The 25,845-nt window shown below is 52.2% G+C and overlaps 1 protein-coding gene across 1 annotated transcript; it reads right to left on the bottom strand.

Annotated features, from left to right (window-relative positions):
* Positions 1-6,360: 6,360 nt before the first annotated feature.
* HOXA13 (homeobox A13) lies at positions 6,361-7,792 on the bottom strand (the record flags this gene model as incomplete). Its single annotated transcript, XM_079538734.1, has 2 exons — positions 6,361-6,605; positions 7,120-7,792. The coding sequence occupies 2 exons, from the start codon at positions 7,790-7,792 to the stop codon at positions 6,361-6,363; spliced, it is 918 nt and encodes a 305-aa protein (XP_079394860.1).
* Positions 7,793-25,845: the final 18,053 nt, after the last annotated feature.

Here is a 25,845-nt window from a genome sequence, read left to right as displayed (position 1 = left end):
GCCTGATTGCAAAACGCAGCGATACCACGGGCTAATTAGGATCGTTGCCGTTATTATCACTGCTGTCAGAGCTGTTTATTTTCCCTCTCTCTGTTTCTCCCGGTCCCCTATGCTTTCCGATGTCGATTTGCACACACACAAGATGATGGCAGGAGGCTAAAATGCTGTCTAATTCCATCGAATCCCACCGCAAGAGAAAGAGAGGGGAAAAAAATAAAAAAATCCAAGTGTTTTTGATCACGGGACACCCGTCCGTTCCTCCCCAGTACACCCCGGGTCACAGTACAGTAATGACCGTGGGTTGCGCGCTGTAGGACTTGACCTTTCCTACGTAGCAGAGGGCGCTTTTCTCCCTGCCACGGGGAGGAGAGGGCGGGGGAGCGAGGGAGGAAGGGAGATGCTCTCTTTGGGGATGTTTAATCACAATTCAGATCTAGGAGCGGGCGAAGCCTCCTGCCTTTCAGCACGCCATGTTGAAGCCATTCACTGGAGCGAAAAAAAAAAAAAAAAAAAAGAAATTCGTTTTTTCTTTTTTTTTTTCCTAGGGTTGGGGGGGGGGGGGAGCGGGGGGGAGGAGGCCGGAGGGAGGGAGGGAGGGAGAAGGGAGGGAGGAAAGACTTAATGAACATTTGCATTTCGTCCCCTAGTTCATGAATCAACTGCATTCACGGGGGAGGCTGCCCGGTCATGAGGCGGGGGCAGGGAAGGGCCCGCGATGAGGTTAAAGTCCCGCGGGCGGCACCCACGGCCCCACGGCCCCTCCGCGACACGCGGGACACCCCTATGACCCCCTCTTCTCTCTCGACTCTCGCACCGGCTGGAGACGCACGAAGCCATCTCTCCAAATCATCATTAAAGTGCATTAAAAAGCAACAGAAAAAGTTACGAATGGCAACAACCGGCCTTTTAGCGCCTGCCAAATCATTTTAATTTTTTTTCCGTATGAAAAGCTGTCTTGCTTTTATTGCTCACACTGCCCACGGATAATGCTGAAATGCACGAGGAGTGGGGTTTCATTTAAGGTTAGTCGTTTTTTTCCCCCCTAAACTTAAGTTCATAGGCTGAAGGCCGAGATGCTTACCCGCTCGTTCGTATACAAAATAAAGCCCCTGCTCTACAAACACGGGGCGATTTTGTTCTGATTACCTCAGTGTTGAGCACCATATTCTCCCCCTTCGCTTCAGAAGGGCTCCTCGTCCTTAAGCGGAAGTCTCTCTGAGATAAAGAAGGCGGAAAAAGAGACATCTTTGCAGTTCTCCCTCTCTTCCTTTCCTTCTTCTTCTTCCTTTTTTTTTTTTTTTTTTTTTTTTTTTCGGAAATATGCTCCTGTCAGACTTTATTTCCCACAGCAAACCACCTTCGCTTCTGCCAAGAGCTCGAGGAGCGGATAGATTGGAAAGATTAAATACGGATTCTTTTCTCGGTGGGACAAAAAAAAAAAAAAAAAAAAAAAAAAACAAAGACAAAGAAAAAAAAGACAAAACATATGCTATGCCCTCTGCCCGCATCGCAGCCGAAGGGCCACTTCTGTCTATGGGAATTCCCGGTTATGGGGACTATGGACGCCCCAGCTGGGTGATAATACACAAAAAAGGCCCGACACTTGGAATTCGATTATCAACCGCTGAAATTCTCAAGAATTATTTGAATTGAAAGCGAAGTAATAAAAATATATCTTGAATTGTATTTCGCGTTTTACACAGGGAATGAAATATGGCTCTGACATGCTTGTTTCGATGAAGGCTCTCACTGCACAGTAGTAACGCGCTTCTCTGTCCTTCAACGTCCCTCCACACATCGAGTTCTACGGGCAGCGGCTGTACTTCTGGGGGAGCCGAGAAAATATTGGGTTTGTGCGCGGTTGGATTTCTAGTTCTGTGTTTGTTTTGTTTCCAAATCCCTCTTCCGGTATATATGTATACTTTTCCATGCCTTCAACTAAAACTCTCGCTCGTCTATCTCCGCACAACAAGGCGGGACAACGAGCTTTCCACCACCGTCTTAAAACATTGCCGGCTACGCGAGGAATATAAATACTAAGTCCTTCCGAGCCGCGTATATGGACGGACGTCGTGAAGCAATGCGTCGCGGGGCTTCATTATTTTCATTATTTTCGATGGTGAATATTTTCTTATTTAGCATATCAAGGATGCATTTTAGCACGCTGGCGGCGAATTAGTGAGAGGGGAATATGTACTACAACAGCAATTTGTACTTGAAAATGCATGTGCCAACAGCTTTTGGATGATAAATGAAGGCAATAAATAACGCGAACACACACACACACACCTCCACCCGAGGCCCCGAACACGCGGCGGTGGACGTGGCGATGGGTGCGGGTTGCGGGCAGAGGTGGGAAGGCGCAGCGGTGTTTTACACGCTTTCCCACGAGATCAGCACACGAGCGATCCCCGCGGCTCGGCGCACAGCCCCCTGCCCCGCAGTCCCGGCCATCACTCACCTGAGCGAGCCGCCGCGCTCCGGGCCGTGTCCCGCAGCCCGAGAGGAGGCAGCGGGGTCACCGCAGCCCCGCGGGGACGCACCGGGCCCGGGGATGCTCCGCTCCGCCGCCCGCGAGTCCGAATCCTGCGGCCGGGCCGCGCGATGAGCGGGGAAACGCGACCGCTCCGCTCCTCCTGCAGAGCTCGGGCTGCCTCGCACGGGAGCGGGGGTCCGGTCCAAAACGTCACCTTACTCCTGCCAGTGGTCACAAGTCAAGCTCTCCCCTTTTTACCCTGTGAAATATATCTGCGGCGCAGCTATTTGAACGGTAGTGGGAATTCGAGTTCGCTAATCCACGGTCTAAAAATGCTTAGCAGATTTAAACGGTAAGCACTGCAGTGTGAAAACGTAATCTCTGAGCGGTAGCTCCGATTCAACGCCACTTTTTTGTTGTTTTTTTTTTTTTCTTTTTTTTTCCCCTTTTTTCCTCTTTTTTTTTTTTTTTAATCTCCTTTTCTTTGTTTTCTTTACTTTTTTTTTTTCTTTTTCTTTTTTCTTTTCTTTTCTTTCTTTCTTTCTTTTTTTTCCCTTTAAGCTGTTATTCTATTAAAGTCGGCCATATTCTCTTTGAGCTTTTCTTTCAAGGTCTTCTGAATTCTATCGCTCTGGGGCACGGTGTGAAAAGAAAAGCTCTTGCCACAGATTCACAATCACCGCGGGCTCGAGTCGTGCCTATCACCCTCAGCTCCCGAAATACATGCAATTTGTGGCGTGTCTCATGCCATAATTACACAGGTTGCGAAATATAACGGAATAAATAGAATTATCCTCTCGGTTCAAGAACAAGTGCAGTTCACAAGCGCCTTTCTCCAGGCCATTTGGTTCCTTTTGGAGAAAGCTTTGCAATGAGCTTTCCTGCCTGCTGCCTATCTCAGGTATCTGCCTGCTGGCCGCAGGTACACTCCGTGCAAGCAGCTATCACCAGACCTGTTTTAGTGGTGCAACCGAGAAGAGCCCATTCCTAAGGTCCGAAGAGCCCCAGCACGGTATTTTTGTGGAGCTCTCCAACTAAAAATCAGCCGGGGGCCGGGCAGGCAGCTGCAATTGAGTGGGCTCGGGGATGTTGCTGGCATCCCAGCCGGGTTCTGCTTGGCCCTGGCAGACAGATGCCCCGCGGCTCTGTGGACTCTGCTTCCTCTCAGCCTTGCCATGGGGACTGCCTCAAGTCCCCTCCTGGAATAACGCTGTCACCCCAGAACAGAGCCCGACGGTGAGACCACAGACCACATGGCCAGTTTTCCCCTGCCGTTCCTGCACTGAAATTGGGGAAAACCCACTCAGAGAGTTCCGAATATCTGCATGGGTGCATCGATGTTCTCATGTCACAGTGTTGTGAAGTGCCAGAGGCCTGACACCTTCTGAACTGTCCCTGCACACCCCGGGCCCTGCGATTCCAGCACGCCTCGAGCACGGCGGCTTCCTGGAAAACAGAGAGCTTTCTTGCAGGTACTTTCCATGTAAGTTATGGCACAGATGCATAACACTCCAGTCTGAGCGCCAGCAAGCCCTCGGCAGAGGTATGGCCCTTTGAATTTCAGAAATGTAAGTCTAGAAGTCTGCACTGCCAGCGGCATCCGATACCCTCTAAACGTACCGTAAAGGTTCCTCGATAACTCTAATTAGAGCTGCAGACCACCGAAGGAGACGGGAGGCGAAAGCGGTTCTGCCTTTGTACCCGACCGAACCCGCGGCGCTGCGGCCCCGCGCACCGCACGGACACAGATTTTCAACGCCGGGCCGGGCCTGCCGCTCCCTCAACACCTCCGGAGAAGGGAGAGCCGAGCACAACCACTAGGCCTTCTTTCTCCCTCCCTCACGCACCGTAGACAAGAAGAGATACGCGAGCACGGAGACGCAGAAGGCCGACGCTGAGCGCGGTGCCGCGCGGTCGCAGCCCGCTCAGGGGATGCTGCGCGGGCGCGGCCAGGTGCGGGCGCGGCGCGGCCACGAGGTGGCGCCATCGTCCCGCGAATGGCGGCGGCTGCCGCGGCGGCGGCAGTGGGAGCTGTCAAAAGTCAAGGTCACAAACCGGAGTTTTCCCCCTCAAGGTCAAGGTTTGGGCCTTCCCCGGCCCGGCCTCGCCGCAGTGCCCCCACCTTCCCCTCCGCCATCGGCCCCGCGGCCCCAGGGCTGCCCGCCAGCTTCCACTTCCCTGAGCGGGCCGCCTTGCGAGGCCGGTGCCATCCTCCTCTTTCTCCTCTGGCCCCAAACCCTCTGCAAAGCTTTCCCGAACATCACAGCACATCTCTAGGAACGCTGGCTACCGGGCGGGCCTGCTCCCACAGAAACATCCTCCATCAATAAAACAAAGTAAAATAGGCACTGATACATCTCTACGCACACGTGTATCTGTACATAAGCTACACAATGGAAGGCAACAATCTTACAGTCCCATGACAGGTCATACATTATATTTTTTTACTCTCTTATGGAATGCATGTAGGTATCGAAAAATAAGGAGTGTTTCTTCCAGGTTTTATTACAGTGACTATTTTATTATAACAGTATTAATACTACTATGCCTATCTACACGTCTTGGATTTTCATTTTTTCAGTAGAAATATAAAATAAAAAAAAAATGAGGGTGCACAAATACATTTTCACAGTGCGCTGATTTTTTGTCATTTTATTTACACGATAGCTTTTTATAGTGAATAAAAACAAAATAATGTGCTGGTTGAAATAACTGATTGGATTAAAAGGTGCTGTAAAAAGAATCCCTAAATGTCCTACTGCGGCCTCATAACAGACAATAAACAAGGAGAAACAACTAATTACTTATAGATCAAAATATAGATTATATAAATCAAAATACTTCTGGGGGAAAAAGAAATGTATTTCAGTTCGAAGTTCTCGGGTATTTTTTTCCACAGAGGGATTATTTTTTAGCTATGCAGGAATGCCAATGGTGGTGTTTTGGTATCCACCCAGAGTCAAACAACTACAAATTTCCAGGGACTTAAAGTATTTATTCTAGAAGATCATTTGAGGTTTAAAATAGGCAGAGTCCTTTACAACGTATCTATTGTATGGTCTGAGGGGGAAAACAAAACAAACAAAACAGATGACAAGAAATCATCTTTCGGAAATAAAAATAATAAAACCAACAGATATCTCCAAGCAAATAATTCCCTTTCTATCCCCACTGTTTGCGATGGTTCTAATTTGCTATCAGGATAGATCCTCCACAGAGCTTCCTTCATTACTGATGTCTCTGAAATCCTTATTCAGTACCTTCGAGGTTTATTATTACTTTTTTTTTCTTTCTTTTTCTTTAACACTAAATGCATTGCTTTAAAACATACAGTAATTGTATTTTTTTTCACTATGGTTTACCTGAGCAGTCATTCAACATACAGTTTGGATTGCAATGGAAGAAAACAAGCTTATGTGTACGCGTCGAGCTCCTGACGTTCACCAGCTCCCATCGTGGCCACGATGAGCGTTCTCAAACAGGAAGGTCACCGAAGTACTTACAAGTTGCTCGGAAAATGGTGTGTCTGAACTGCAAGCGCTTCTCTCGGCGGGGGATGTGGGCTTCAGTTTGGCAGTTACACTGTCTGCTTGGGATTGCAGGAGAACTGTCAGCTTTAACCATTTGCTACAGCAATCTTTTTTTTTCAAAAAATGCTATAATTCCAAGGATACAGATCGCTTGTTCTGAGAGAAGAAGTTCATTGTCTTTTCTTTTCTTTTTTTTTCTTTTTAATTATTATTAATAATTATTTAAATCTGAACACACACACAAAAAAAAAAAAAAAAAAAAAAAAAAAAAAGGAAAAAAAAAAAAAAGAAAAAGGAAAAGAAAGGAAAAAAGTTCGGATCCTTCCGAGCTGCCGCTTCTCCACGGTTAATCCATTAACTGGTCGTCTTCAATTTGTTGATGACTTTTTTCTCTTTGACCCTTCTGTTCTGGAACCAGATTGTGACCTGTCGCTCTGACAGATTCGTGGTCGCCGATATCCTCCGCCGTTTGTCTTTGGTTATGAATTTATTTGTAGCATATTCCCTTTCGAGTTCTTTTAACTGCACCTTTGTGTAGGGCACTCGCTTCTTCCTCCCACGTCTGTACGAGTTCGCATCCGAGGGATGCGAAACGACGTCTGCAACACAAAAACCAAGCGACAAGCGTTAGAAAATCGCAACGACCGCTCGGGACATCCTCCGGCGGCCCTGAGCTCAGTGCCGGTTTCTCCGGCCGCCTCCCTCCCCCCTCCCCGGTCCCGGGACGGCCCCCGCTCAGCGCTCGGGGCTCGGCTCAGGGGCACGGGGGGGCCCGGTCCCGGCAGCGCCCGGGCTCAGCCCTGCGAGGGGCAGTCCCGGCCTCAATGCTTATGGAAAATTCTGCTCCGGCGCGCTTCCCCGCGGGCTCCGGCCCCGGCAGTCCCTCTCAGCTGTTTCCTCTCCCGCAGCCCCGGGCGGGCGAGGCGCGATGCGTCGGGCGCGGGGGAGGGGGCGGCACCGGTGCCATCCCCGCGGCGCCGGGGCGGGCTGGGGCCGGGGAGCGCGGGCGGGGCGGGGACGGGGCAGCCGGGGGGGGAGTCCGGGGGGGACCCGGACGCGGGAGCGGGGAGGGGGCGAGCGGGTGGGGGCCGGAGAGGAGCGCAGGTGGATTACCCGGGAGGGTGGACTTCCAGAGGTGAGGCGGCTGGCTCTGCTCCTTGGGGCAGTACACTTGCCCGTTCCACCCGTTGGTGATGGCCCACGGCTGGTAGCTGTCCATGGGGAGCAGGGAGTCGTGGCGCGGCTCGCCGGGGCCGCCGATGGTGGGCACCACGGGCATGTCCAGGTAGCCGGGCACCGGCTGGTAGGGCCCGGCCGCGTAGCCCTGGTAGAAGGCGAACTCCTTGGCCCGCGACGTGAACTCCTCGCCGGAGACCGACGTGTCCATGTACTTGTCGGCGAAGGTGGAGGCGGGCTGGGCGCAGGACTTGATGGCGTTGTGGTGGGTCATGCGGCACGGGTAGTAGCCGCTGCCGAAGTAGCCGTAGGGCAGCGCGGCGCCGGATGAGCTCTGCACGGCGGCGGAGCAGGGGCTGCACTGCTTGACAGCGGGCTCGGCCATGCCGGCGGCGGGGGCCTCGCTCGACGTGTAGGCGGCGGCGCTGGGGGCGGCCAGGGGCGCAGGGTGAGCCATCAGGTTGCGGCACGGGTTGGCCGCCGCAGCCGCCGCGAAGTTGCTGCCGGCGTGAAACCCGTCCATGTTCTTATTGATCTCATCCAGGCTGTTGTCGTAGAGGAACATGACGGGCTCGATCCAGCGGGGGTGGAGGAGCACGGAGGCTGTCATAGCCCGCTCCGCATTGAGACTAGTGGCTCTTTTTTAAAAGCCCCAAAGACTGAAAAAAGAGATACTAAATCTCCGGGACTTGACCAAGGCTGACGCGCCAGTGTCGCGCCAGGCGGGCCCTCATTGGGCCGCCCGCCCCCACGTGATATGCAAAGCAGCTGATAAACATCTGAAGGAATAAAGTGGAGATAATTAAATAATGCAATAACCGCGCGGGGCCGGGTCCCGGCCCGGGGGCGCGGGCACGGGCGCGGGCATGGCGCGGCCCGGCGGCCGCCGCGCGGGGCACGGGCGCGGCCGGGGGGGGGGGGGGGCGAGGGGGCCCCGTCTCCTCCCTCCCTCTCTCCCTCCCTCCTTCCTCCCTCCCTCCTCCCCTCGCCACCGAGGCGTGAGCCGCTCGGCCCTGTTGTCGCCGCGGAACGCTGCCCGAGGTGCGGGGCTCCCCCCGGACCGCGGCCGCTTCGCCCCCGCGCCGATTCCCTCGGTCCTCCCCGCCCCGGGAGCCGCGGAAACCCGAGAGGCCCCCTCCGGCCTTCGCGAGGAGGGGAAGAGCTCCCCTCACCCGCTCCGGTTTCCCGAGCTCCGCTCTGCGCGGCCGCCGCTCCTCGGGGAGGGCCCGGCCCCCCCCCGCCCAGGTGCCGCGGGGACCCCGCCGCGAGGACCGGGCGGAACAGCGCTGCCGGGGTCTCAGATAAGGCTCCAGCAGAGCCTCCGGGGGCCTTTCGGGTGTTTTCCCTCTTCCTTCCTGCCCGTCGACCGCCCGAGAGCCGCTCCGCTCCTCTCGCCACGAAGCTTCCGAAGCCAGATAAGAGGAACTGACTGGGAAATCCAGATTTGCTTCGTGTATTGATTTGTTTTAGGATGGGCTCGGGGAGCGGGAGGGTTAACTGGATCTCCGTCGTAACTCTGCTGTATTATTTGTTACTGTGATAATAAAAGCCGGGGCCTACAATTCCGCTTGAATCGTCTTTGGCCGTAAAATCTCACGTCGGTTTGCACAGTGTGCACACGGAGCCACGGCGCCTTTTTGTGCTGGGAAAAATGCTTTATTGGCTGTTTTATATATATATATATATTTAAGGTCATATCTCTAATGTGAGCAATCTCTAGAAAAAGAAATTACGTTCTTTCGCGGTAAACATCGGATTTTATATTTTTTTTTAGTGCGAAATAATTTCCACTTTTAATACCATCCGCACCTCCCACCAATGTGGATGCGTTTCCCTGACCTGCAGATATCCTTTCATAACCTTGAACCACTGTTCTACCCATAAACTTGACCCAAAGCGGCGATCATCCCATCACCACCACCAGCTCCCGGCCCTCCTATGTGCCGGACGAGCACCCCCAGATCCTCCCATCCTGAAAACTTTTTTTTTTTTTTTTTTTTTTTTTTTTTTCTGTTGCATGTCGCTTTGTTAAGCCCCTGACAGCTCGGCGTATTTATGATGCTATTGTGCTTCCCATTGACGTTGGAGCATTGTTTTTCCCGCATCGCGACCAGCACGGAGCGGTCCCGGGGACGTCCATCGTGGCCGCGAGGGCTGCGCTTCGCCCATCGCTGCCGGCCCTGGGAAATGGCCCTTCGGAGCCCATCTATCTTTCGAGGTGATTTTTACGTGAGATGGGCCGGATACCTGAAGTCTCTGTCATTCCCCCCGCTAATTTGTCAACGCTTTAGCCCCTTTCTTCCTTCATTGTAGCCAATAAACGGTTCCCATTTTGACTTAGCGTACTCCTTTCCGCATTCTTCCTCGTGGCCAAAAGCAAATATTTATTCCCCGCATATTTTTCCTTTTCTTCCAGGCTCCAGCTCTGAAACCTGTGGATTCCCCCGGGCAAACGGCTCTCGGCTGGCACGAACCGGGCCGGTTTGTTTTCCTCCGCTTCCCGAGCCGCTTCCCCGCATCGCCCTGCGGCGGGATGGGGGGGTGTCGGGGGGGGGGCGGGGGTGGAGGGGGAGAGCAGGGAAAGGCGAAGGGGCGGCAGCTCCTTGGGGCAGCGCTGCTTTCCATACGGGTTAGACACGGCGAGAGGCCAAGGTCAAGTTGAAAGTTGCAGCCTAGCCAATGTGAGAAGTGTCATTCACAGCCCGAAGATGTGTCTGATTTGTTCAAAGCGGGGAGCCATGAGAAAGCGATCTCCCCAGCTCGCCTCCCCCCAGCCCGCCCCTATCGCCCTGCTCTCCTCTCTCTCAGCTCCGCTGCTCGCTTATCTGCCCCGGCTCTTCCAGCCTCTTCCATCGGGAAGGAGAAGCCGTGTGAAACTGCAGCTCTGAGTCCCGGTGCGAACTGTACAAGTGGTGGAGAGGGAGCGGGGGGAAGGGGGTTGGGGGGGGTGGGGTGGGGGAGGCATCCGGTCTGCTGAGTTTTGGTGGTTGTTTTTTTGTTTTGTTTACCCACTTGGACCCGTTCCAGCTCTGTGTGCAAAAGGGAGAAGGGAGATCAGATTAAAGAGATCTCTTTTCTCTCTTCCACGTATCTCTCCCAACGCCAGGGCTCTATTTATCGCTAGGAAAGAGGGCCGCGCTTTTCAGCGCTGATAAGAGGGGGGATGCAGCCGTACCCTTCCCCTATTGTTGTGACGCGGGTAGGAGCCCTGCAATGGTTCCGTTCCCTCAAAACATTCAAAATTACGGGTACGTGTGCAGCACCAAGAAGAAGCTATTGTCGGACATGGGACCTGACGCGTTTGTTTCGCTTCCGAATTTGTCCAGGACTCACTTTTAATAAATTATTGACACCGAGAGGGGGACTATTTCATCCCTCCAACCCCCTCCCCAACAACGGGTTTAATTCCCCAGCCATGGGGCTGTAATTCCTTCCTGCCTTAATGGGGATCTGCCATTAAATATCAGAAAAGAACCGTGAGGGCTGAAGGCATCGGGCAGAACAGATGTTCTCCGAAAATCATGGACCCTGTAATGAACACCAGGGATAAAATAGGCTTGAGCCTATCCCCTCGCCATGACAGTGGTGCATTTATTCCTTACTATTGTGCTTCATTCCTTACCAATTCTAGAGGAGCTTCTATTTTATTTTATTTTATTTTATTTTATTTTATTTTATTTTATTTTATTTTATTTTATTTTATTTTATTTTTATAAAACGAGGTTTGGGATGTGCTAGCTAAACTAATCAAGAATAAGGAAGCGTTTACTTGAAGAAACCGATTGGTTTTGGCTATTCTCTACAACATTTTATTTTGGGAACTTGGTTCAAGAGCTGAATGATTCCATTTATGCCTCCGGAAAAAAAAAAAAAAAAAAAAAAAAAAGAGAAGAAGAAAAGAAAAAAAAAAGTAAAACTTCTTCCATGATATTTTTTTTTCTTTTTCTTTTTTTTTTCTTTTTTTTCTTTTTTTTTCTTTCTTTCTTTCTTTCTTTCTTTCTTTCTTTTTTTTCTTTTTTTTTTTTTCTTCTCGTACAAAGTAAGGTTAAGACACAGCAACTACGCTCCTAGGACAGAGCGCATGCATTTTCCAGGAGCTCTGATGCAAACCTCCAAACCGCTTTTCATTTACATAGTGCGCAAAACATCTCGGAGAGAAAAACATCCGTGAAGTCGTTTCCTCTAAGATGAGCATTAATACCTTGGGGGGCGAGGGGATGGACAGCCGTGATCACAAGGGGGATTTTAAAAGGCTCTGGAACCTTCGGAACCGGACCATTTTCATGCGATTTTCAGTCTCAGCGCAGCGCGCAGCAACCCCGCGGCAGCTATCGCAGCTGGTTGCAGTGGCAGATGCGTCCCCTGGCTGCGCTGGAGTCGCATTCTCGTCACCCAATCCGCAGGTGTAAGCCAAGGGCAGAATTTGCCCCCTATAAGCGCTCTGAACGCAGCCACTGCGCGCCCGTGACGCCGTGAAGGCGAAGGTATAGCCTTGTCCCGCCGAGGGCTGCGAGCTTTTGGCCTCAAACGGGAAATTAGAAATGATTTGTAAATCTTTCCCTGCAGTAGTTACAGAGCCACTCGTTTTTCTGAAGAGGCCTTGCGACGTCCCTGCACTTCGACTGGCAAAAAGTGCTTTCGGCTGAATGTCAATCTTGGCCAAAAAAAAAAAAAAAGAAAGAAAAAATCCAAACCAAAACAACGACCAACAAAACAAAATAAAAAACAAACCCGGATTTGTCGGCACGGATTACCTGCGAGGCTTTTTAAGTCCCGTCCCTTTGTGTGACAACACTCGGAGTGCCCCGCCGAGGGGAGCCGAACTACTTGGGGGTTAATCAAAGTCGGGCGCAGACGGAAGAAAAGCTGTAGTCAGAGGAAATTCACTCTTACTTTGTGTCCCATTGTTTCAGGCTAATTAATGAGCAGTGGGGAAAAAAAATTAATCGGGGCTGATGGTTGAAAATACGTGTTTAACCCGGAGCTAAATCTCTGCAAACCTGCTGAAAGAGTTGAGCTGATGATTGAGGAGATAGAGCGTGATCTTAGTTACTAATACAAATACGGAGCCCAGAAGCCCTGGGAGACACCGGAGTCAAGTGATGGCAGGAGAGATCCTTAATCGAATCTGATTTTCATGAGCGACTGAAGTTTACCTGCCAGAAGGGCAATTTGGAGGAGAGCTGTCACCGCTGTTTTCTTCCACAATTTCTAAAGCATCACGGATGGAGATAAACATTCCTGAGCCCGTTTTAAAAGACACTCTGTATTTCAGGATATTCATGTGTTTCTAATGGAAGTGAGCAGCTTTACGAGCGGGGTTCGCAGGACATCTTAACTCTCTCCCTCCCACCGCGTTCTGCGGGGGGGTGGAAAGGGGGGTGGAGAGAGAGCTGCAAAATAGGGAGAATTCGTAAAAGAAAAGGCAGACTAGGGGGGGTTGGGGGGTGCAGGGAAATAGCGGGAAGATTCGCCAAGGACTTCATCCCGCATTTTTCTAGGTAAAAAAAGGCGTCCACCGCTCCTTGTGCTCACGTTCGGTGCGGACCCATCTGTGTTGTCCACCCAAACTCTCAGGCTGCCACCTCTTATAAATTAGGTGTGCTCGAAAAGAGTCGAAAGCCGTTCACGCGAAGTGTGGCACACGGAGCCATCTCTGCAGAGCACAGAACCTCTAATCACCTCTCTTTGTGTTGTTGTTTTTTCTCCCTAGAAAACACGCAGGAGCTGTTCCACACGATTAAAGCGAAAATGGAACAATCCTGATTTGCCCCTCACGTACAAGGTCTACATTCTGGGTTACGTTGGGTTTGCTTAATTACTATTCTGTGATCTTTTCACGAGTGTCCTTCCAGCGGGTGCGAATGCTTTCTGTTAATATTCGGCGGCTGGAAGCATAGAAATCCGTCTCTCCACGCTGGCAGTGAGCAGAAAGGATTTCCCTGTGGCTGCCGTGTGCACGCACGGCCCTGCAGCCCTCGCTGCCTTTCTGTCGGCCGCGGGCTGCCCGAACGCAGTGATAAATCCCACCTACCACCTCCATCCACGTTGCTTTGCCAGGCAAACCGAGAAGGATTCCACCGCAACCGGCTCTTCCCGTCCGCACAAAGGGAGCCGGGAACATTTTCATTTTAGCCTTTGCGAATGGCGATAAGCGAGGAGGCGGACACCCACCGCAGCAGTTTATCAGGTCGGTTACATCTGCCCTTGGAAATGCTTCAGTACTAACGGGAAGGCGCGATGGATAAACGCACTCAAATTAACGTCCCTTGGTAATTGATGGGCTTAGAGTTTGGAGGGTGTATTCATTTTTGCCTTATCTATCGGCGGGTCACGTCTTTTGAAACAGAAAATAAGCCCGGTGTACAGCGAGCTGCAATGGTGTAGCCTCTATTTCTGCTGGGAGCATGTAATAATTGCTACCACATGATCGCATGGTGTATTGTTGCAGCCTGATTACAATTAAACGTATCCTTCCACCTTTTTCATTACCAGAAAGAAAATTAAAAAAAAAAAAAAAAAAAAGAGGGGGAAAAGTTATTCCTGAGCTTCAGGCCCACTTTGTGCAGTTCTCTTTCCCTTTAAACGGCTGTCGGGGGGAAGCTGAAGTCGCTCCTTCCTTAACAGTGCGGGAGAGAGCGTTCCCTCAAAGACACCCCCCCCCCTCCCCCATTCCTGCAGTACTGTGACATTTCCACAGCAGCATTCAGTGGCCGCAGACTTTGAGATGTCTATTTTTTGGTGTGGACTCCAAAGCCATACTTTCACCTAAGGGAAACAGCGAGGCTCGCAGTGCTGAGGGCGGCTGTGTGTAGTCTATACAGAAAGAAAGAGGAGTGAAAAAAAAGAAATCATACAGGAAATATTGGACATGTTTGCCTTTACTGGAAGACAGCTGTTTGAGTACATTCTCCAAGAGCTTTTTTTTTTGGTTGCCTTTTCAGAAGTGGTTTTACTGATTAAAATGTTGACTTGATGGAGGCAGTTTATCTCTAATGTCTGGGTCTGTCTAACAGCTCTTTTTCCTCACGTTTCCAGTCCCTTGCTCAGATGAGACTTTACATACGCGGGGCTCTCATCGCGGCTGTCTTAAGAAATATCCCATGATATACGGGGGCTCAGCGTACTGAGGGCAGCGACTGCTTGCTTGAGTCACGAGTGGAGATCTCCACGGAGAGGAAAACAGACCCCCTAGATAAACCACCCTGCGTCTGGCAAAACTCCGCCAGTTTACTGCAGGTTGGCGGGTGGGTTGGAAGGGGCTGTTCTTCCCCTCCGTAGCTGGCAGTACTCATCGTCTGCCTCGGTGACACCTCCAAGGGCCAGGTGGCTGCGGAGAAGGCGGCTCGGGGGCCACGGCTCGCCCTGCCCGGCCCCGTGCCCATCTCCATCCTCAACTCTTCCCCGACTGGGAGGCGGTGGGTGCTGTTGCCAAGCACAGCCGGAGCTCCCCGTCCAGTCGGGCCCCGTCGAGCTGCCCGGTGGTCTCGAGGGTCGACAGCCGAGGCCCCAGTCCCTGTATGTCTGCATGGAGCTGGGAGGCGGCCCCGTTACACCTGTGCCTCGCCACCGTGTCCACGGGCCAGTGCCTCCCTTCGCGCACCGAGCACCAGCCAGCCCCACAACGAAGAGGCTCGCTCCAGTGTCAGCGTTTGTGCGTGTGCCTCTCACCTTTTGAGATGTTACATTCCCCCAAAGTAAGGGAGTGGAGCACCCCTTGGTCTCAGAATGGGGTTCCCATCGCCCCCCACGTGTTCCACTGCTTCTCGCGTGGGTGGCACAGCCGTCGGGTCGCGCCCCGCAGGGCTCCACGCGCCATCTGGGACCGGGTGCGGGGCAGAGGCGGCCAGCTGGCCTCGGCGGAGCGCTCTGCAGCGCCTACGTGCCCTCAGCTCAAGCTCTGGGTGCTCCCTGCTTCAGTCACCTCCCAGCAGAAAGTTACCCGATACTGCGATATGATCCCGTGTTCTCCAATTAGCTTTACATTTCACCATGCACACGCATTTCTGTTAAAATTTTATTCGGTAAAACACTAGTAAAACCGGAGTCTAGAAAATGCTTTTTAGCGCCTAGAGTACATTTCTCAGGTATATATATTACGTGCTGCCTTTAATAACAACAGACATTTGCTACTCTTCATGTTAGATGGAACTAATGTTTTTCCACCCATACCGTGAACACGTTCTCCAAACAGGAATTATCCAGTATTTTCCTTTAAACATTACACCAGCCAAATGCATGCTAGCCGATAACTTGCATCTCCCTGTAAATATATTACTCCCTCTATTTTTGCTGAATCATGAATTTTTTCCAAAGCTTATTGTATTTTACGTCTTCTTTAGATAAGCACTTACATATGTGGCCCTGCTGAGGGCTAAATCCCATTCTTAAATACCCGACAGCTGACTGCGCTTCCAACACGTTCTTCACTCTGGGAGCGACCCAGATCTCTGCGTTTGAGCCTCGCGGATATACAGGACGTGCCGGGGGGAGCCGGTCCCTGATGACCCCTCACACGGCGCCTCCCACCTGGGCGCAGCCACCCACCCGTGTCCCCGGACCCACGCACGGCACTGCGCTGAGTGCAGACAATGGGCCGGGCTCTACCATTGTCTCCGGGCAGGAGGAGCAGCCCCCGCCCGGCAGGAGCAGCCCGAGATACCCGGGGAGAAGAAGCTGCGGCGGTGCCAAGCGGCCGAGCGGAGCGGAGGGCACACGCCGGGGTTCCCACGCTCTGAAGACAATTCGCAACGTCCCGGGAGCCGAAGTATATTTAGTCCAACAGTGGCACAGAGAACAGGGAGTGGTCTCGTAGCAACCTCTGTGACATGCAGAATAACGAGCGGCCGAACAATGAAGGTCCGTCTCTAGCCAAGCGTGCCCCCTGGTCCTGAGCACCGATGCCTAAAGGAAGAAATACCGCCGACTCTTGCACGCAACTTGAGGCCGCTTTCCTGCCGCTGTGCCAGCTCCGTGTCCCCTCTCCGAGCCGCTTCCTTCCCATTGTGAGCGAGGAAGATCCCCGCAGCCTGCCAGTAATTACCGATTGTCATCCTCTCTCACAACGCCATGTTGCTTTGGGAGTTCTTCGCGATGTGAAATCATCTGCCATCTCCTGGCGCAGCCCTTTGCCAACCCTTATAAAACAATAATAATAATAATAGTAAAAAGAAAAAAGAAAAGAAAGAAAAATATAACAGCTGGTTGTAACTTAAAGCTGCATCTCGTAGGTCGCGTTGCAAAGGAAACGCGCAGAGTGTTGTGCCTATGCCCAGTAGAAGTGTCCTTATTCACCAGGTGTGAGTTCTCCCTGCCCGACAACCCCGGGTGTGCGGGTTCGCTGGGGAAACCCGGGGTGAGGGCCGAGTGGGCAGGGAATTGGTGAGCGGAGGGGCACGGCCAGGGCTGGGAGAGCCCCGGGAGTAGCTGGGGCATCCCCGGAGCCCGACCTGGTGCCCACCTGCTGCCAGGAGAGCCCCGCGCTCCCATAACCCTTTGGAAAGCGTTGCCTAGAAGGAATAATTTTGCTGTGAGGTGATGAAGGCACGAACGGACACGTCATCTGTACTTTGGATGATGTAAATATTTGGCAAATAAAGGAGAGGGAGCTTGTTTGACCCATTAACTTTAGTGGGAGGCTGGAGGGAGAGTGTTTCCGGGTCTGTAACTACCCCGGGGGTCACTAAAAGAGAGGTCAGAAGTTTGCTGAGGTTCCCCCTGAAGTTTGGACAACACCATGTCCAAAAGCTACGCTATCTGTGGCATTTCACCATTAGATTTCAATCAAGTTCACATCCTCAGGAGGATGGCAAAAGCACGGCAAAAGGGGAAAAAAGAAAAACAAAACTAATCCAAATCCAAATCCAAAACCCAATAATTAGCCGCTGTGAAGAAATCATTAGGCATACAATGCTCTAATGAGAGAGTTAAGATGAAGTTGCATTTACTGGGAGAGGAGAGAAGGAGAGACACATTGTACTATATATACTTTTTACTATAACCACAGGATGGAAACCTTAAAAACTGTGAGCAAGAATATGCCAGCTAACATGAAAGTTGCCTATATAGAAAAAGAGAATCCCATATAATTCCACAGCGGAAATCAGTTAGCAAGTACCTTCTGCCCCTTTGCAAACATCAAATGCTCCTGCCATATGTCCATTCTTATTTGTATGTTGGCTGAGAAACCTGAAATGTATACATGCGATATTAAAACAAAACATGAAAGATTTTCTTAGAAATCTGTGAAAGGGGAATGTAGTCCGAGGCAGGGGTAAAAGGAAGTAAAAGACCAAGTGATGCTATTGCCAAAACCTTTAATATTGAACAACGCAGCTGAAGCTTTTATCACGGTACGAAATTTATAGCCTAATAATTCAAACCTGTGTGCTCGCAACAAGATGTCTCTGCCTCTATCTGGGTATCGAAGGGATGGTTTTACTTTCTGAGGTGTGGATCATCCCCGCAGGTCCTGGCAGCCTCTGGGGACTGCAGGTGAGGGAAGGGCAAGAGGTAGGGAAAAGGAAAGAGGATGGGGGCTAATCGGGATCTTAAGTGGATTCTGGCACATAAGGTGAGGACAAAAATGGGATCTCTGTTTAAAACAGTGAAGGAACCAGACGACAGGGAAAGCCCTGCCTGGAAGAATAAAAAACCAAAACCCAGAGTAGAATGTGTGGGGTCGAAGAGCATTAGTGTGAGTCCTTCCAAGGTGGCAATCTCTGAGCCCACACCTGAGCATCTTCATCGTTTGGGCCGGCGATGGGACTACCTGTGTCCCAGCTGCTACACAACAGTGAGGTATCGGCTGGGAAGCTGGAGGTGATCCGAACATCCTGGGAGGGGGGGGGGGGGGAAGGTGGAGCGGGAGAAGATCCCTAAATGTGTACCCACATAGCTCCGAGGGAAATGACACCAATTCTAGCGTCAGCGGGACTTGCTGCAGCTTGGCAACGCTCGTCGAGACCAATAGATCACCTGCTAGAAGGGGACACTTGGAATCCTCCCAGCACGGGGTCGGTGGCTCAAGTGCCAGCATGTGTCACCCCTCACGGGGAGCTTCTTATGTCCTCTCCCTCATGGGACACCCCGTTCTCTCACCGGACCCGCGGTCGAGGTAGACGCTAGCCGCGATTTAGAGCCCTCCCCGCCTCCTCTGCCCGCTCCCGGCCACATCCGCCGCCCAAGGAGCAGCAGGAGGGTCTCCAGACAATCTCTCGCCCCTCCCGGAGCACCTCCCTGCCCGCCCCGACTGGTCCCGAGCCGCTCATCGATAACCATCGCCTATCGCAAGGGTAAACAGCGACAGAGCCGGCGGCACAAGCGAGGGAGGGAGGGAAGGAGGGGGAGAGCCTCGCCTGCCTCTGGAGCACCGCCCGTGGCACAGCGAGCGCGTCGGCGGGCAGAGCCGCGCGGAGAGCGGCGGGCGGAGGGGTCGCGGGAGCAGGGCCGAGCCTGGTCTGGTCTGGGGGGGGTCCGTCCCGTCGGGGCAGGTCCCGGGCGGGGCCGGGTGGTGGCGGCGGCCTCCAATGGGGGCGAGCGAGGGCCGCTCCACGGCGCTGCCCGCTGCCCGCTGCTCGCTGCCCGCTCCGCGCTGCTCGGCGGCTCTCGGTGGGAGGCGGCGGCGGGGAGAAGCGGCCGGAGGAGAGGACGGAACCGGGCGGTCGAGAGCCGGTAAGCGCCTGCCCGGGGGCCGAGGAGGGCGGGCTGCAGTGGCGAGGCTTTCCCGCTAGATGTCTGTGCAGCTAATGGTTGCGGAGGGCTCTGCCCTGCCCGAGCGTAGCCCCCGAGTGGGCGACCCTCCGGCCGCTTTGAACTCTGCCATCCTCTGTGCAAATTGTATTCCTTTTCCTCCTTCCAACCCCTTTTCTTTCTCTTTATTTTCTCATTCTTTAACGAGCTCTGTGCATCTTAGTCTGGGATGAAACACAGATTTCTCCACAGAGATGTACGATTCATGCTATTGGAATCCCTTTATGACCTTTGATGTGTTTAAATAACACGGTAAAGCTGTGCACACACCTCGGATTAAACTTTAATCATCCGAAGTCAAGGACGTCCAGGTGGTAAATGACTTTACTTTGACATTTCTACTTTAGAACAATATATGTTCCCAGTGCGGGTCAGAGACACATTCCTGTTCTTCTTGCCCTCAGAAATGAAAATATGCTTTTGCCAATAGAGATTAGAAACTCGTTGCTCCTGTTACCTCACTACAAAACAAAACAAAAACAATGAGCTCCCCGAAAACAATGGTCATAATAGAACATTAAAAAAAAAAAAAGGAAGAAAAGAAAGGAAAACAAAACTAAACCAAGAATCATGGCTCCCAGGTTTCTAGTTCTGCAGTGTACCTTCAGACTCCTCACAGGACTCAGAAACCCTTCCTCACTCTTAAGCGCCGCTCTGCCTCCCTCAGCGTGTGTGCATACAGTGACCCATACAGAAATCTAGAGAAGGCTTTGGGATGTACATACACGTACATATATATGCATAGAATTACAAACATCGTAAAATTAAAAAATTTCTAGTTGGCCAATGACTCGGCGCATTTGAGTGTTTCCTTCTCAGAAAGCCTTACCTTTGACAAGCTCGCAGCTCAGTGCTTAAACCTCTCCCTGAATCCTCGGCAGGATTTCCTTCTTGTCCCCATAGTGAGGACACGGCATGTGAGCCCAAGGTGAGCTGCTCCTCGTGAACAAAAAGTGCAGCAAATGATGTCTGTTTAATAGAAATCTGGAACTCTTTATTTGCTCCGCCGCTAGCACATGGTTTTAAATCAGACAACTTTTGGTTAACACGTACAAGTGAGGGGGATTTGTGGGCCTTTTTATTGGCAATCAATCGGTGACAGCTAATTTTTGCGCTGGTTTTTACCAATGAATACTTGCTTTGCCTCGGCGTATGCTTGGAAGCAGTGAAGCACAGGGAGTTAAGCCAAAGCTTTCACAGGGAGCCTTAGGTCCTGGGCTCTGTTGCAGGAAAGGCCCAAGCATGGGAAATCCCATCCTTTAAGAAAAATAAAAACGTTCTCATCACCGGTTTGACCCACAGAGGCTTTACACCCGCTCTGAAGGAAATTAAAATATGCAGAAATACCGGGGAAACTATAGTAGAACCGGCAGGAGGGAGGTGGGCTCAAGCTGCAAACAGAGGGCTCCAGCGGGCAGCGCAGTCGCACAGGGAGGAAGGGTGAAATTTCGTCTCCACAGTGGAGTGGGGGCAAGTTCAATTCCTCGGGCACCGAGCGCTCCCAGCCCGGCGACCTTCACGGCACACAAAGACGGAGATGAGCGAACGGCCGCCTTGGAGACGCGGCGAGAGGAAAGCAAAAAAGGGCAACGGCGCCTCCCTGCTGAGCTCTGCCCCTCGGCCCCGCCGGCTGAGTGATGTCCCACGGGTCCCCGCGGGAGCAATGGGGCATCGAGGGGAAGAAGCGTAACGCAGCCACCAGGGAGAGCCGAGGCTATGCACCGACCTTGCAGAACGCCGGAGACCTTACAGCGGTCGTTTCGAGGCGTTCGGAAGCGTTCAAGAAGAAATCAAACATCTTCGCTCAGCTTCGTTTGGTAGCGCTGCGGATGGAGGAGCCCGAATCTCTGCTCCGCACTGCCCGGCAGCCGGGCGCTGCGCAGAGCGCGTTAGCTCCGCGGCCGTACCGGCGGCGTTATCGCCCTCTGTGTCGGCGCTGCTCGGCGCTCGTATCTCTGCGCTAAGGAGGCACGATCGCCATAACCACAGCTCAGCGTTAGACAAAAGAGTGCTCCCTCATTTCTGAACGGTCCCGGGAAAATTCTCCCTAAAATCCCCAAGTCCGTTTATTTAGCTGTCCGTTCTGTCCTCCGTTTTTAATTACAAACTCGTAATGTTTAGTGCTGGACAAATGCATCGGTTGTTTTATACCCGGACAGAGCCTTTACTTGTGAAACTCACCTCTTCTCAAAAAAAAAAAAAAAAAAAAAAAAAAAAAAAGGGAATCTGGAAATAATTAACTCGTACAGTTGAGAACATTATGTTGCTTATACTGTAAACGTGTCCTTACACCTTTACAAGACGTTACAGAGGACTTACTCAACTAATTGAAACTGTTATATAGCAGCGTTATGTATTCAACATTCTCGTTACATTTCATCTTTATGGACTTAGGGTTTTATTCCTTTCACAGTCTTCTGATTTTTTTCCTTTTTATTTTTCCTTCTTATTTTTCCTTTTTCTTTTTTGCTTTTTTTTTTCTTTTCTTTTTAAATTTTTCCCTCTTTTTCTTTCAGCAGCCGGACATTTCATCTGCAAGGAGGGACATCAGAAAGGTTGTGAATGCAGAAGAAATGCAGTATTACCTTCTCTATGGAAGGGTGAGGTGGATCGTACCGTCACAGATAGAACACTGGGAAAGGAGCTGGCTGGGAAAGCATCAGCTATAACACTGCCAAAATACTTCTTCCCATCCCAACACCTGGGAGAGGAATGAATGTATGTGTACGGGAGGGTTTCTATGCTAACTGGCTCGGGTGGTGGGACCTCTTATAACAATAATAAAAGTTATGGTGGTAATAATGATGATGATGAAAATAATAATAATAATTGCGACAACGGAACTCCTCCAGCTGCATCTCCGAGCAGAGGAGCGGGGCAGGGTGAATTCGGGTGGGCTGCGACAGGCACCCATCCTTCTGGGTATGGGAGATGGGCAGCCGAAGGGGAGGACGCGATGTCCCCACGAGAGGAGCCGGGAGCATCTGTAAGAGGAAGAGTGTGTCCGCACGGCCACCCGCTCCCTGCTCCTGCAGTCCGTTTGCCCTTCATGCCATGTGAGCCCACCGCGAGTCGTTCTCCCCGCTCTCACCGGGGTTCCGCCTTCGGGAGCTGATGGGGACTTTTGTTCAGCGAGGAATAAGTAGCACTCACATCGGTGGATACAAACGCCCGATTCACGGGAAATAAGGACCAGGATGTGGGCTGCGCTCTAGGCTCGTTTGTGCCGAAGACGCACTCCTGCACTGAATATATTATGTTATTTTCAGAGCAGGGGACATGGGGCTCCTTCAGATGAATAGAGGTTTCTCCCGCAGAAATCGCCCCGAAAAACTTCTGCCCGATTGATGACTAAAGGCAAATGCATGTCAGGAAGACTGGCAAAGAGAAGAAGGAAAATCCCCGAAGTATCCAAAGGGTCACTTACAGGAGGGAGGTAGGCGCACCGCACTCACGTCTACAGTCCGATACGCCACGGATGTGTTTGTCGATGTGCGGGAGTGCATGTTCGAAATGTTGTTTTATGCAAAAGTGTTTCGAAGGGCTCGCGAGGAGGGCAGCCAGAGCAGCACATGGAAACCTGCAGCCAGGCGCTGTGCCCAGAAGCCGTGCCGCAGTGCCGTGCCCCCAGCCGGCTGTCAGAGCGAGGACCCGCCCCAGCGAGCTGGGGACAAACCTGCTTCAAGCCTGTCACCCCGCGTGCTTCAAAGCGAGGTGCGGCGGGGGCAGGGAGGGAGACAGAAAGCGAAGGGAAAGGGGAAAACCCCGCGGAGGCAACGGGGCGAGGGCACCCGATGGGGAGCTGCGGGCGCGGCTGCGGGCGGGCCTCGGGCCGCTCAGGTGCCGGGGTTCCGCGGCCGCGTTGCCTTCTCCGCGCTCCGCGGGGCCCCGCGCAGGGCCGGGACGCCCGGTGCAGGTGAGGTTCCCGGCCCAGGAGAAGAGGGGAGAGCGGCCGTCAGCACATGTGCGCTGCACACACCGGCGCTGTCTCCTCTCGACAAAGCGGACCCGTGATTAATGCCGACGGACAGCTCCCCGCGACCCCGCTCCCCCTCCCCTTTTCTCCTCCCCTCCCGCCCCCTCCTCCCGAGGTCCTCCGCTGGTTTCAATAAAAGGCAGGATCCGAGCTTTCTCTCGTTCGAGCCGAAGAGGTGTTGCGATTGGCTGAAACGAAGGGCACGCGGGGTATTTGCAAAGATATTTCCAAACAATACTCGGCCGAGCCTCCCGAAGTTCCTCGGGAAGCGAGCATTGTCTGGTAAAACAATGACAGAAAATAAATCAGTCGTCGGGGTCCCCGTCGGGATCCCGGGGGTTTCAGCCCGGCTCGGTGGCTCGCCTTCCCAGGCTCTCCTACTCATTAGAAGGTTAATAAGAGGCGCCGGAGACTTACCCCGGGGTAACGGCGCGGGGACAGAGCTGCCGAGCCCGCGGCACGGGGGGCTCTGCTAACAGCCGTCTGCTCCAAGCGGCTCCGCCGCGGCGAGGCCGTCCGTGAGCACCGGGGCGCGACCGCTCCGCTCCGCGGGGCTCGGAGGGGGCATCGCCGCCTGGGGCGTGGGGCGCCGGGCGTGGGCTGCCTTCAGCGCGCTGCTCGGCCGCGGCCAACGAGTGTTTTTCGGGATGGTAAGGGGGCGCAAAGCCTCTGTGCGAGAGTAAAGCTCGTCTTGTGCGTGCGGTAAACGGGAGGAGTGTTTCCCTTCGGAGTAATATGGAGCTTATCAACTAAAAGCCAAGCAAATAAACCTCGAAACTTTATTCTGGAGCACATTTTATACCCGAAAGACCGAATTCTCACGTCTTCACAGAGGCCTATAAATCTTGCTTTGCACCCGCTTACCCTTCTGAAAGAGACGGTGGAGCTGTGAGGTCCTTTTGAACACGCTCTGCTGAGCCCCACACCTCACCGTCCCCCCTGAACGGTGCGAATATTCTGCTGCCTCGCTTGAATGGAAGCGAAGATTTTTATGGCCTCCACCGCGACTTCAGTTGAGGAGTTTCACGTGAGATCAGTGCCCCAGAGCTACATTTTCCGCCGGGGAGCTCAGAGCCCTGCACAGAGCCGCTGTTTTGCCGGTCAGTGCCCTCGTACCACACAGCTCTATCGACTGTCACTCCCAGAGAGGCATTTTCAAACGGGATTTCACGTCTAAGAGGACACTCGTTTTAAATCTTGAGAGGTTCAAGCCCAAGGTAGAGCTGTCTAGAGATAAGTAATCCGCCCCAGTGCCCAACTGTTAATGAACAGAATGATCCCACTTTCATCTCGCCCCTCAGAAATATTTTTGCTTAGAAAGGACTGGCTGCTAATTGGGGTGTGCAGTTGCCTTTAATCTCCAGCACAGCTCTTGGAACCTACCCAGAATGAATTAAAATAAGTCTGATAAACAAGAAGTAAACATGGCTTCCCAGTAAAACCCGTTTTATGATCACAGCTTGTGTGCCACCTCCAAATATTAGGTTTAGGCATTTAGGGCATAAAGAGCAAACCCCTTTTCCAAAGCCGCTAATGCTCACATTTGGTACTGTTTTAATCTTCCCTATTAGAAGTACAAGGAAGGAATAACTTTTGTTCCAGTAAACTCTAGATGGAGTACAAATTTGCATGTTTACACATACTTTCTACTCTGGAACGATCCCCTAAATCTATGGATAAACACATGTATTTTTTTTTTTCTTCCCTGAATGCAGCCTGCGGGAGAGTGATTTTTTTCTCTCTCTCTGCATTTCTGCTGGCAAGGAGAGAGAGCAGAGCCTGTGTAGAAGCGTGTGTGCGGGAGGGGCTCCGTCTCGCACCTCTGCAGACTTTCAGGTTTATACAGAGCGAGACGGCAGGGACCGCCGCGCCGAGCACCCACAGCCCCGGGAGCTGCGGGTCCCGCTCCCACCGCAAAGAACCGTTTGCTGTTTATCGGCTTGTTTCTTCTATTTATAGCCTTTCTCCCGAGCTCGTCCCCGGAGCGTGCCCCCTGCAGCGAGATCTGGTTTCCTGGGCGCAGCCCCATCCTTCCCCAGCAGCAGAGCGTTGCAAATGCCTCCTGCTAAAAAGGAGCGAGCCTGAGCCGCAGGATCCCGTTAAGGACCGGAGTCCGTCCCTGTGCTCCCGGCCAGAAACAGCACAGCCCCACGAGCCCCAGAGCTGCTCGACAGAGTTGAAACTCCTCGTGTTTGTCGAAGGATTTCAGAAAACAGGTGAAGAATTAAGATAGGACTTAATGCCGTGCTTATCGCATGTAAATGAAATATTTAATCTGCCATTTCATCTCCCCTGTGTGCTCAAACACCTCCAAAAGTTCTTTGAACAAATATTTAGTTTCCAAGCTATAAATTCGTCTTATGCAAAGAGAAAGCTTTCAGGATCTCCAGTTTAAACTCGTTCCTACCACTTGTTGTGGTGCTGGGAATTATCAAACCGGTCAGCTTACCTTTCCCACGAGTGGTAATTAACAGAGAGCTGGGGGGCGTGGGGGGAGGAATAAAACAGGCAATAATTGCATTCAAATACTGGGAGCTCTCAATTTGTGATCAGCAGCCTTCCTATTTCATTTATTTATTCAGTTGATTATTATTACGATTTTTATTCTCAATATCTCTACAGCAACCCTGCACATAGGGTAACCCTGCAGCGTCTCAAAATCCTCTGATTATTGTCAGGAAGGAAAATGGAGAAATAAAACTGTAAGGGGGGGGAGAGAAACCTATATGTCATTCTATGGTCTGTCAGCGGAGTTATCTAAATCGAGAGCTTCTTTTCCTAGTCTTTCTGAGATCCAAGAAAAGCATGTGAGGATTGCCTGCTCTTTTAGCATGATGGTTTGGAATGGGATGGAATGGGATGGGGCAGGGAGGGGGGAAGGAGGATCCTTCTGAAAGTCTCCCATGGAGGCAAGTGCCCTCCACTTGTGAAGAGGA

Source organism: Tetrao urogallus (assembly GCF_951394365.1).
Source record: "Tetrao urogallus genome assembly, chromosome: 7".
NCBI classification, from domain to species: Eukaryota; Metazoa; Chordata; class Aves; order Galliformes; family Phasianidae; genus Tetrao; species Tetrao urogallus.
The sequence above is the reverse complement of the archived record's forward strand: the minus strand, read 5'-3'. Positions and strand labels throughout refer to the sequence as shown.